This window comes from Macaca mulatta, chromosome 19 (genome assembly GCF_049350105.2).
Source record: "Macaca mulatta isolate MMU2019108-1 chromosome 19, T2T-MMU8v2.0, whole genome shotgun sequence".
NCBI classification, from domain to species: Eukaryota; Metazoa; Chordata; class Mammalia; order Primates; family Cercopithecidae; genus Macaca; species Macaca mulatta.
Genome location: NC_133424.1, coordinates 70,484,610 through 70,497,241, shown reverse-complemented (window position 1 = coordinate 70,497,241; position 12,632 = coordinate 70,484,610). Strand labels below are relative to the sequence as shown.

The 12,632-nt window shown below is 54.2% G+C and overlaps 1 protein-coding gene across 10 annotated transcripts in view; it reads left to right on the top strand.

Moving 5' to 3' along the window:
- Positions 1–12,628, top strand: part of ZNF837 (zinc finger protein 837) — a 14,418-nt gene extending 1,790 nt beyond the window's left edge. The window contains exons 2-4 of one of the 10 annotated variants that reach the window (XM_077980184.1): positions 6,045–6,162; positions 10,348–10,558; positions 10,913–12,628. In XM_077980184.1, coding sequence (XP_077836310.1) covers positions 10,942–12,522 — 1,581 coding nt within the window. In that variant the 5' untranslated portion in view covers positions 6,045–6,162; positions 10,348–10,558; positions 10,913–10,941 and the 3' untranslated portion in view covers positions 12,523–12,628. Of the gene's footprint in view, positions 1–6,044; positions 6,233–8,903; positions 9,042–9,322; positions 10,559–10,912 lie in introns of those variants that run through there. The other 9 variants (XM_077980181.1, XM_077980186.1, XM_077980179.1 and 6 more) reach the window with 9 other exon arrangements.
- Positions 12,629–12,632: the final 4 nt, after the last annotated feature.

Below are 12,632 nucleotides of genomic sequence, written 5' to 3'. Positions count from 1 at the left end.
TGGACAGTGCATCCTGGGAGCAGATCGAGGAGATGAAGAGACTCGGCCATGGTCCACAGCTCCCACCTGCTGTGTCTGGTGCTGGGAGGCAGGTTCTTGTTGCAGCAGAGGAGCCACCCATGGGAGCAGGGCATCTGGGGACCAATCCAAAGATGCTCTTAGCACATGGCCAGCAGGCGCCCCTCAGCCCCCACCTCTCACGAGTTCAGGGTCCTTTTCTGCCAAGTGGGGACTGCTGGTTCTTCAGGACAACCCAGCTTCCCCAACCCTCTGTTCAGACACTGAGCAGTCCTCTGACTCCCCATCACTAGGGATCAGGAGAGCCCCACACAACACACCCATTCTGTCGAGGGTGCTAGATCAGTCTCTATTAGTTTCTATGCTGCTGTAACACACTACCACAAACTGGGCAGTTTAAAACAACAGAAAGTTATTCTCCGAGTCCTGGAAACCAGAAGTCTGAAATGAAGGTGTCGGCAGGACTGTGCTCTCTGACGGCTCTGGGTGGGGTCTTTCCTTGCCTCTTCTGGCTCCTGGCGGCTCCAGGTGTTCCTTGGAGTGTGGCTGCATCACTCCAATATCAACCTTCATCTTCACATGGCCTCCTCTTCCCCGTGTCAGAACTCCCTTTGCCTCCTTCATAAGGACACCAGTCATTGGAGTTAGGACACACCCAGGTTATTCAGAGTGATCTCATCACAAGATCCTTACTTAGTCTGCAAAGACCTAATAAGGTCACATTCTGAGAGTTCCAGGGTTAGGGCGTTGGACGTATCTTTTGCAGGGTGAGGGACATCTTTCAACCTATTACAGCCTCCTTCAGTGGAAGCTGCCGGTCCTGGGTGACCTCATGTGCCCATCCATTCTTGGGCCTGTCCATTGATTCCATGGTGACCAATTGTCCCTGTTTGGCCAGGCTGCCCCAGGTATGGTCTTTTACCTGGGAAGTCCTCAGCCCCTACCTCCCTAGAGTTCTAGGAAGTCATGCTGAGTGCTGATCCTTGCCCTGCTCATGCCACCAGCTGTTGTACAGACTGTGACATGAAGCCGGCAGCCTTGGAGCTAATAGCAAGGCAGGTGGCCAGGTCCCTCCATCCCTGACACTTGGGTCCCTGTGACCTGGAGTTATGTCAGAGAGGTCCAGATCCTGACTGTGGGGCTTCTGGGATGGCACATTGTGAAAGCGGGGCCCCTGATCTCCTGCTGCTCAGCATCCATAGTGGCATGCTCCCTCTGCCGTGTAAGGGGCTGGAGTCCACACTGGTACCCCCATCAGAGTTTATGGCTGGGGAGTTCCCGGCCCTGTGTGTGGGGACCTCAGATCCCAGCCTGGCAATGACCCTGGACCGACCCCCTTAGCAGTGGGTCCTGGTGGCTTTCTCAGGAGCTCTTCAGTCAGCCTGGCCTCTCAGAGGCAGACTAGGGAACACTACAAAACCTGCAGTGCTCAGATAGAGGCTTAAAGAGTGTGGGGAGATGGGCAGGATGGGCCTGCCCCGAATAGCCAGGTCCATGGCCAGCAGATGGACTCCAGAGAGAGAAGCCTACACCTGTGAGAGACAGACGCCAGATACTGGGGATGGTGGTTGGGAGCCAGCGGGCAGCCTGGGTGTGGACAGAGCTCCATGGTCAGACAGACCAGAATATGTGTCTCCATGTCCTGCGTCCTGCCCTCAGTCTCCTCCCTCCCAAGTCACAACTTCCCATCTGGTGGCAGCAATGCCCTTGGGCATGTGCCCCTGTAAGGAATTGCCCTGTGCCCTGAATATCATTCCCAGCGAGCATGTTCAGTTTCTAATGAGTTTTCTTTGCTTTCTTTGCTTTCTTTTTTTGAGATGTGGTCTCGCTGTGTTGCCCAGGCTGGCGTGCAGTAGTGCGATCTTAGCTCACTGCAGCCTCGATCTCCCAGGCTCAAGCGATCCTCCCACCTTAGCCTTCTGGTAGCTGGGGCTACAGGCATGCACCACCACACCCAGATAGTTTTTGTTTTTGTTTTTTTTCTTTTTCTTTTTCTTTTTTTTGAGACAGAGCCTTGCTCTGTCGCCCAGGCTGGAGTGCAGTGGCGCGATCTTGGCTCACTGCAAGCTCCGTCTCCCGGATTCAAGTGATTCTCCTGCCTCAGCCTCCCGAGTAGCTGGGATTACAGGCGCGCGCCACCTTGCCTGGCTAATTTTTTGTATTTTTAGTAGAGATGGGGTTTCACCATCTTAGCTAGGCTGCTCTCGATCTCCTGACCTCGGGATCCATGCGCCTTGGCCTCCCAAAGTGTTGGAATTACAGACGTGAGCCACCGCGTCCGGCCGTTTTTTTTCTTTTTTTTTCTTTTTTTTTTTTTTTTGAGACGGAGTCTCGCTCTGTCACCCAGGCTGGAGTGCAGTGGCGCAATCTCGGCTCACTGCAAGCTCCGCCTCCCGGGTTCACGCCATTCTCCGGCCTCAGCCTCCCGAGTAGCTGGGACTACAGGCGCCCGCCACTGCGCCCGGCTAATTTTTTTCTATTTTTAGTAGAGACGGGGTTTCACCATGGTCTCGATCTCCTGACCTTGTGATCCGCCCGCCTCGGCCTTCCAAAGTGCTGGGATTACGGGCGTGAGCCACCGTCTTTTTTTTTTAAGACAGAGTCTCGCTCTGTCACCCAGGCTGGAGTGCAGTGGCGTAATCTCGGTTCACTGCAAGCTCCGCCTTCCTGGGTTCATGCCATTCTCCTGTGTCAGCCTCCCGAGTAGCTGGGACTACAGGCGCCCACCACCACACCCGGCTAATTTTTTGTATTTTTAATAGAGACGGGGTTTCACCGTGTTAGCCAGGATGGTCTCAAACTCCTGACCTCATGATCCGCCTGCCTCGGCCTTCCAAAGTGCTGGGGTTACAGGTATGAGCCACCGCGCCTGGCCTTTTTTTTTTTTTTTTTCCCAAATAGAGACAGGGTTTCACCACATTGCCCAGGCTGGTCTCTAACTCCTGGGCTCAAGCCATCCACCCACCTTGGCTTCACAAAGTGCTGGGATTATAGGCATGAGCCACCACACCCAGCCAAGTTTTCTCTTTGACATGAGTGAATTAACAGACACCTGGCTAAAGAAAATGCTTTTACCCAGAGCTTAAGCCTCTGATGTGGAAACTATGCTCGGTACTCTGGTACGCAGTTGACTTGGCTGTGTGTGAGAAATTACTTTATTTTCACCTAGAGATTTAAAAGAACTTGTTTTTCTCTCTTTCTTTTCTTTCTTTCTTTTTTTTTGTTTGAGACGGAGTCTTGCTGTGTCGCCCAGGCTGGAGTGCAGTGGCCCGATTTCGCCTCACTGCAAGCTCCGCCTCCCAGGTTCACGCCATTCTCCTGCCTCAGCCTCCTGGGTAGCTGGGACTACAGGCACAACCAGGCCTGGCTAATTTTTTGTATTTTTTTTAGTAGAGACAGGGTTTCACTGTGTTAGCCAGGATGGTCTCGATCTCCTGACCTCGTGATCCGCCCGCCTCGGCCTTCCAAAGTGCTGGGATTACAGGTGTGAGCCACCGCGCTCGGCCAGGAACTTGTTTTTCTCAATACAAATGTATTGTTTAAAAGAAACCACCTTCGGCCTGGCGCGGTGGCTTGTGCCTGTAATCCCAGCACCTTTGGGAAGCCGAGGGGCAGATCACTTGAGGCCAGGAGTTTGAGACCAGCCAGGCCAACATGGTGAAACCTTGTCTCTACTGAAAATACAAAAATTAGCTGGGCGTAGGGGGCGGGCATCTGTAATCCCAGCTACTCGCCAGGCTGAGGCAGGAGAATTGCTTGAACCTGGGAGGCGGAGCTTGCAGTGAGCCGAGAGTGTGTCACTGCACTCCAGTCTGGGCGCAGAGACTCTGTGCCAAAAAAATAAATAAATAATAAAAACAAACAAACCACCTTCATCCCATGCAGTGCTTTCATGTGACCAGGGCTCAAATGACATCCCGGATGTTACAGGGTGGGCAGACGCCTGGCAGGCTGCAGGCAAGAACACTGTGGCATGGGTGCATTCTACTCTTTTTTTTTTTTTTTTAAAGATATAAATCAGCCGGGCGCAGTGGCTCACACCTGTAATCTCAGCATTTTGGGCGGCCGAGGCAGGTGGATCACGAGGTCAGAAGTTTGAGACCAGCCTGGCCAATATGGTGAAACCCCCTCTCTACTAAAAATACAAAAATTAGCTGGGCGTGGTGGTGTGCTCCTGTAATCCCAGCTATTCAGGAGGCTGAGGCAGGATAATTGCTTGAACCCGGGAGGCGGAAGTTGCGGTGAGCTGAGACCGTGCCCCTGGTTTCCAGCCTGGGTGACAAAGGGAGACTCCGTCTCAAGAAAACAAAACAAAAAGATATAAATCATGTAACAAATAAATCATTTTACAATTCAGGTTGGGTTTTAGTATATATATATCTAATATATGTATTTACATTCTATATAAATATATACTCTAAATATATATGTAATTATATATATGTGTGTGTGTATATATATATTTTTTGAGACAGAGTCTCGCTCTGTCACCCAGGCTGGAGTGCGGTGGTGCGATCTCAGCTCATTGCAAGCTCCGCCTCCCAGGTTCACGCCATTCTCCTGCCTCAGCCTCCCGAGTAGCTGAGACTACAGGCACCGCCACCAGGCCCGGCTAATTTTTTGTACTTTTAGTAGATACGGGGTTTCACCTTGTTAGCCTGGATAGTCTCAATCTCCTGACTTCGTGATCCGCCAGCCTCAGCCTCCCAAAGTGTTGGGATTACAGGTGTGAGCTACCTGCCCGGCCACGTTTTCGTGTGTACATATATATGTGTATATATATATACACACACACATATATGTTTTTTTTTTGTTTTTTTTTTTTTTTTTTGTGATGGAGTCCTGCTCAGTCACCCAGGCTGGAGTGCAGTGGTGCGATCTCGGCTCACTGCAGCCTCCACTTCCCAGGTTTCAGCGATTCTCTGCCTCAGTCTCCCAAGTAGCTGGGACTACAGGAATGTGCCACCACACCCGGCTAATTTTTATATTTTTAGCAGAGATGGGGTTTTCACATTTTGGCCAGGCTGGTCTCGAACTGGCCTCAAGTAATCTTCCCACCTTGGCCTCCCAAAGTGCAGGGATTACAAGTGTGAGCCACCGCCTGGCCAGGTTTTAGTAGATTGTTTAGGTTTTAATATATTCACTATGTTGTGCAACCATCACCACTATAATTTCCAGAACATTTTTTTTTTTTTTTTTTTTGATACGGAGTCTCGCTCTGTCGCCCAGGCTGGAGTGCAGTGGCCGGATCTCAGCTCACTGCAAGCTCCGCCTCCCAGGTTCACGCCATTCTCCTGCCTCAGCCTCCTGAGTAGCTGGGACTACAGGCGCCCACCACCTCGCCCGGCTAGTTTTTTGTATTTTTTTAGTAGAGACGGGGTTTCACCGTGTTAGCCAGGATGGTCTCGATCTCCCGACCTCGTGATCCGCCCGTCTCGGCCTCCCAAAGTGCTGGGATTACAGGCTTGAGCCACCGCGCCCGGCAGAACATTTTAATTACACTAAAACAAAACTCGATATCCATAAAGCAATTACTCCCCATTCTTTTTCCCCTCAGCCCCTGGCGACCACTAATCTCCTTTCTGTCTCTATGGATTTCCCTATTCTGGATATGTCATATAAATGGAATTATGTAATATGTGGTCTTTTGGGACTCACTTCTACTTCCCATGTTTTCTAAAGTCCATGTTGCAGTATGTGTTAGTACGCATCCCTTTTTATGGCTGAATAATATCCCATTCTATGGATATACCACATTTTATTTGTGCATTTGTCATTTTATATACTTGGCTTGTTTCCCCATTTTGGCTACTGTGAACAGTGCTGTTGTGAACATCTGTCAGCCAGTGTTTGTTGAATGCCTGTGTTCCTTTTTCTTGGGCGGATACCTCGGGGTGGAATTGCTGGGGGTGCGGTAGCTCCATCTTTACCTTTCTGTGGAACTGAAGGTTTCCACGGCAGCTGCACTGTCTGGATCCCCACCAGCCAGGTTGGAGCGTGTTCTCTGCTTTCCTCTTTTTTGCCAGGTCTTCTGGTCTTCAGGGCAAACACTGAGCGTGGTTAGTGCCAGCTGAGGCCAGTCAGCTCACCTGCAGTTGGGGAGCCCCAAGACAGAGCTTACTGCCAGCAGCTTTGCCAGTCCTGGTGTGTGAGTGGTGCTTTTTGAAATCTGGACCTCCCCGCCACGCCCCAGCTCATTTACTTTATTCCCACAGTGAGTCCATACTCCACATTCTGGAGAGGCTTCCCTTTTCTCGCTGCGGGGGCCTGGGAGAACCCCATCCGGACTCAGGGAGCCCAGCTCCCTCTACTCTGGTGTCTGTTGTGGGTTAGATTCACGTCCACCTGCTGTTGGGACGGTCAGTGCCCATGAGCAGGTGGGGCCCATGGCTGGTTGCCTCCCCATGTGCCCATATCATTCCCCATCGTGTTCTTGGGAAGCTGCATGGTCAAGACCTGAGGGCAGAAGGGACAGAAGGAGAGTAACAAGCTACATCAGCAGCCAGCCAAGCCCTCACCTGGAAGGAGGAGCCTCAGACTCAGATCCACAAGTGTTTGGGAAGAGGATGTTTGTAACTGAGTGTCCGTTCTCTCTCACACCCTTCCACCTGCGTGGGAGGTGACAGGTCACCCTGTGCACAGTCCAGGCCACAGGGCAAAGCATGCTGGTGTTCAGCACCACCCAGACGTGCTCCCACTCAGAGAAGTCCCTTACTTCCAAGCATGCCTCCTGGAGTCGCAGGCTCCAGCTGGCTAATTTGATAGGTGGAGAGACGAAGGCACCAAGTGGCAGAGCCCACAGTGGGGGGAAGGTGATAGATTTTCTCTAAATTAGACCTGACTAGTGCCACTCTTGAAGGAGGAAGATCGAGGAAGGATCAGCGCCTTTGTGAGTCTGCATCTGGCTCCAGAAGTCTCAGGAAAACCCAGACCCTGAGTGGCTTTTTTTTTTTTTTTTGAGACGGAGTCTCGCTCTGTCGCCCAGGCTGGAGTGCAGTGGCGCGATCTCAGCTCACTGCAAGCTCCGCCTCCCGGGTTCACGCCATTCTCCTGCCTCAGCCTCCCGAGTAGCTGGGACTACAGGCGCCGCCCCCTCGCCCGGCTAGTTTTTTGTATTTTTTAGTAGAGACGGGGTTTCACCGTGTTAGCCAGGATGGTCTCGATCTCCTGACCTCGTGATCCGCCCGCCTCGGCCTCCCAGAGTGCTGGGATTACAGCCTGAGCCACCGCGCCCGGCCTGAGTGGCTTTAAGGTGCAGAGAGGGAGGGGCAGCCTCACCTTTCCTGTCTCACACAGGCCTGGAGGGGACAGGAGGGTTGTGCAGTGATCACATGTGACAAGTGAGGCTGAGAAACCTCACATCACACCAGAGTCCCTTTGTCCTTACTGTCACCCGGGTTTATTAGCAAATGCCTGGCCTGGAACCAGTACCTGCTGAACCCTTGCACTGGGCCTTTCTGCTCTCCAGCTCAGGCCAGCAGCCTCCCGTAGAGCAGAGCAGGAACCGAGCCTGGCTGCTGGGAAAGCCCTTCGTGACCTGCAGAACTTGTCCAGCTCTGCATTTTTGTCTTTAACCAGTTCGGTATGTTTAATTTCCACTCAAAAACATTCATCCCCAGAGTGCTGGTCATCAATGCATTTCTGTCATTGTGGTCATGATGTCCAAGAACGAAATAACCCCCCAGGGACAACTGGCAGCAGCTTCCTTTGGAGAACTGCGGCCAGTCGCCCTGAAGTGTCCTTGGCTGAAAAGTCAACATGCAGAGTCTTGGTTAAATGCTTCGTGAGTCCTTTTAGTTCCTGGTCATGTTATTTCAGGCCACCAGGCGGCCCAAGGCAACTGCCTGTTAGAAATTTGCAAAACAGACAGAAAAAGTGACATCAGGTCAAGGACGTCTCACTAAATACTTAGATTTCGGAGACATTTATTTATTTATTTATTTATTTGTTTGTTTGTTTGAGATGGAGTCTCACTCAGCCGCCCAGGCTGGAGTGCAGTGGCGTCATCTTGGCTCATTGCAACCTCTGCCTCCCGAGTTCAAGCGATTCTTCTGCCTCAGCCTCCACACCCGGCCCTCTGAGACATTTAATAAATGGATATCGACTAGGTGTGGTGGCTCACGCCTGTAATCCCAGCATTTGGGGAGGCCAAGATGGGTGGATCACCTGAAGTCAGAGTTTGAGACCAGCCCGGTCAACATGGTAAAACGCCAGCTCTACTAAAAAAAAAAATGCAAACATTAGGCAGGCTTGGTGGCGGATGCCTATAATCCCAGCTACTCGGGAGGCTTAGGCAGGAGAATTGCTTGAACCCAGGAGGTGAAGATTGCAGTGAGCCAAGATCGTGCCACTTCACTCCAGCCTGGGCAACATGAAACCCTGTCTCTAAATAAATAAAAATAAATAAGTAACAAACAAATAAATAAATCAAGGGATATCTGGCCGGGCACGGTGGCTCATGCCTGTAATCCCAGCACTTTGGGAGGCTGAGGTGGTCAGATAACAAGGTCAGGAGTTCAAGACCAGCCTGGCCAACATGGGGAAACCCTGTATCTACTAAAAATACAAAGATCTAGCCTGGCGTGGTGGTGGGCACCTGTAATCCCAGCTACTCAGGAGGCTGAGGCAGGAGAATTGCTTGAACCCAGCAGGCGGAGGTTGCAGTGAGCTGAGATCATGCCACTGCACTGCAGCCTGGGTGACGGAGACTCCGTCTCAAAATAAATAAATAAATAAAAATAAATAAATAAAATAAGGGGATATCTGCTTTCCACAGAAAAAGGAATACAGGACAAAGGAGAAGAATCTGAGCTCCTGTGCTCAATGAAGCGGCGATTTAGAAGGTGCCACAAGTGTGTCCATCTTGTGCTCTGCATGTGACGTTAGCCATCCGGGATTCATAGTCCAAAGGCTGCACTGGACAGATCCATCTTTGTTCTGGAAACAATAAGATCTAGGGAGGGGACAGGAGGATAGTGCGGTTATCACTCGTGTGAGGCTGAGAAACTTCACATCACAACACGGTGAGGAAAATTCCCTTTTTTTTTTCTGAGACGGTGTCTCGCTCTGTCGCCCAGGCTGGAGTGCAGTGGCGCGATCATGGCTCACTGCAAGCTCTGCCTCCCAGGTTCACGCCATTCTCCTGCCTCAGCCTCCCGAGTAGCTGGGACTATAGGCTCCTGCCACCACGCCTGGCTAATTTTTTGAGATGGGGTTTCACCGTGTTAGCCAGGATGGTCTCGATTTCCTGACCTCATGATCCGCCTGCCTTGGCCTCCCAAAGTGCTAGGATTACAGGCGTGAGCCACCGTGCCCAGCCCCTCCCTCCCTCCCTTCCTTCCTTTCTTTCTTCTTTCTCTCGTTTTCTTTTTTTTTTTTTTTTTGACGGGGTTTCGCTTTGGCTGGAGTGCAGTGGTGCAATCTTGGCTCACTGCAACCTCCACCTTCCGGGTTCAAGTGATTCTCTTGCCTCAGCATCCTGAGTAGCTGGGATTACAGGCGTGCACCACCACGCCTGGCTAATTTTGTATTTTTAGTAGAGACGGGGTTTCTCCATGTTGGTCAGGCTGGTGTCAAACTCCTGACCTCAGGAGATCCACCTGCCTCGGCCTCCCAAGGTGCTGGGATTGCAGGCGTGAGCCACTGTGCCCGGCTGTCCTTTGTTTTCACTTGCTCTTCAATTGCTTGCTTAGGAGATGAATATGTATATATGCACGTGTGTGTATCTCGGCAAAGTCCCCTGTCGTAGGCAGGATAAGGGCCCCCTGAAAGATGTGCACGTCCTGGTCCCTAGAACCTGTGAATATGTTACTTCCCAAGGCAAAAGAACTGAGTGTGGTGAGGTTTTGGATCCTGAGATGGGGGGGATTCCTGGATTATATGTGGTTGGCCCAGTGTGATCACAAGAGGCAGAAGGGTCAGAGTCCTGTAAGGAGTATAAGAAGATTTGACGACAAACCCAGAGAGACGAAGATGTCTTACTGCTGGCTTGAAGATGGAAGAAAGAAAAGTAGGTGGCATCTAGAAGCTGGAAATTGTCCTCAAACGTCCTCCCCAAGAGCCTCAGGAAGGAACCCACACTACTGAAACCTTCCCTTAGGACTTCTGACCTCCAGAACTGTGAGATAACACGTTTGCATTGTCTCAAGCCACTATGGGGGTGGCAGTTTGTTAAAGCAGCAGTAGGTAACTAATGTAGCCACAGCAGAATTTTAAAATAGTAATAGCAGGCACTAGGCCTTGCTAATGTCCACACTTGCTGGAATGATCTGGGTTGCCTGTCTCCCTACTCAGCTGTTTACACTTACCGTTATCATACCCATTTTGTAGATGAGGCTGCCAGGCTTGAGAGAACCACCACTACCTGGTTGAAGAGGGGAGGGGCAGCTCAGCATTGGCCTCTGCAGCTCGGATCTCCCGGCCAGGCTCTCAGCTGTCAGGTGAGTTCACCTCACACCTCCCAGGAGACACGGACAATGGCAGTGAATGGAGCCAGGAGGACCCGGAGTGTGGGCTTGCCACTGAGAAGCTGAGGCCAGGAGTAAGTGAGATTCTGGGGAGCTCGCAGCTGAGCAACGGGGGAGTCCCTGTTGCTTGGGGAAGGGGGACCAGGGAGGGCCTTAGCCAGGGGCACAGTGTTTTGGGAGCTATTGTTGGGGAGGAGCAGAGATGCGGGCAGGGAGAGCCTGGGAAGCTGTTCTCTGGGGTCTGGGTGGTGACAGTTTGAAGAGGGGCAGGAGGCCCTGCCTATATCACTCCATGTCCCCTTTCGAATCTGCAGAGAGCTGGGGGCTGCCCAGTAGGTGCCAGCTGTGGGATGGTCGCTCTTTGGCCCAGTTCTCCACTTCTCTTCTCCTGGGAACCGCAAACCTCCATTTCTTCTCTGCTCTTCCAGATCCTACAACCAGAACTCTGTGCCCCAAGATGGAGGCTCTGGCCCAGAAGGCTGGGCAGGGAGGAATCTCCACGGCCGATGCCCGGGGTGCCTCTGGGGCCTGGGAGAAGAGGCCCGAGGAGCCGAGGCCCCTCGAACAGGACCAAGCTGGGAGCCGCCCCACTCAAAAGGGGGACCTGCGTGGAGGGATGGCGGACGGTAGGACGACTCCCCCAGGTGGGGGCTCCCAGGGCTGCAACCTCAGGGTGAGCCCAGGCTCGGGGATCAGACCCCTCGTGCGGGAGCCGCGCAGCCCCACCTCTTCTCAGGACCCTGAGCTAGTTACCCGCGAGGGGCTGCAGGCCGGGGAGGACCCCTGTGGGAGCCCGGCGCGTGGCAGGGACTGTAGCAGGAACTCCTGCCTGGCGCGGCATCGCGGGGTGCCCGCTGGGGAGACGCCACCCGTGTGTGACCCCTGTCCGGAGCGGCTCCAGAACTGCCCCCGGACTCAACTGTGTGAGGTCCACACGGACTGTTGGCCGTGCCAACTGGGGACGGGCGCTCCGACCTGCCCGAGGACCCCAAAGCCGACCTCCCGCGGGAGGAGCCCCTCGGTGGAGCAGCCCCAGGCTTGCGCGTGCGGAGAGGCCTTTGCGTGGAGGGCCCTGCGGATCCCCCAGGAGCGGCTACAGGCGATGGAGGAGCCCGGTCCGTGTGCCCGGTGCGGGAAGCGCTTCCGCCCCAACCAGCAGCAGCAGACGGGCAAGGGCCCCCCAGTGTGTCCTGAGTGCGGCCAAACCTCGCGACCTCGCCCGGGTGTCCCCAACCCCCCGGCCCAGCGGCTGTACGCTTGCGACGAGTGTGGCAAGGCCTTCACGCGCACCTCCAGCCTGCTGCAGCACCAGCGCATCCACACGGGCGAACGGCCCTACGAGTGTGCCGAGTGCGGCAAGGCCTTCGTGCGCTGCTCCGGCCTGTACCGCCACCAGAAGACGCACTCGGCCGAGCGCCACCGCCGTGGCCCAGTCCTGGCCCGGCGCGCCTTCCGGCTGGGGTGCCCGCCCTGCGGGGACTGCGGCGAGCGGAGTCCCCGACGGGGGTCGGGAGCCGGGGAGAAGCCGTACGAGTGCGCCGACTGCGCCAAGGCCTTCGGGCTGTTCTCGCACCTCGTGGAGCACCGGCGTGTGCACACCGGCGAGAAGCCCTACGCTTGCCCCGAGTGCGGCAAGGCCTTCAACCAGCGCTCGAACCTGAGCCGGCACCAGCGCACGCACAGCAGCGCCAAGCCCTACGCGTGCCCACTGTGCGAAAAGGCCTTCAAGGGCCGCTCGGGCCTGGTGCAACACCAACGCGCGCACACCGGCGAGCGGCCCTACGGCTGCCCCGAGTGCGGCAAGACCTTCCGCGGCTGCTCCGAGCTGCGCCAGCACGAGCGCCTGCACTCGGGCGAGAAGCCCTATATCTGCCGCGACTGCGGCAAAGCTTTCGTGCGCAACTGCAGCCTGGTGCGCCACCTGCGAACGCATACGGGCGAGCGGCCCTACGCGTGCGGGGAGTGCGGCCGCGCCTTCAGCCAACGCTCCAACCTCAACGAGCACCAGAAGCGGCACGCAGGCCGCGCCGCGCCTTGACCACCGGGAGCCGACGCTTCGCCCAAGCGAACCCTGCGTCGAGGAGGGGCCTTTGTCCCCGAAAACCCACTGTTTGTAACCTTGATTAAACTTCACTTTGTACACATGGC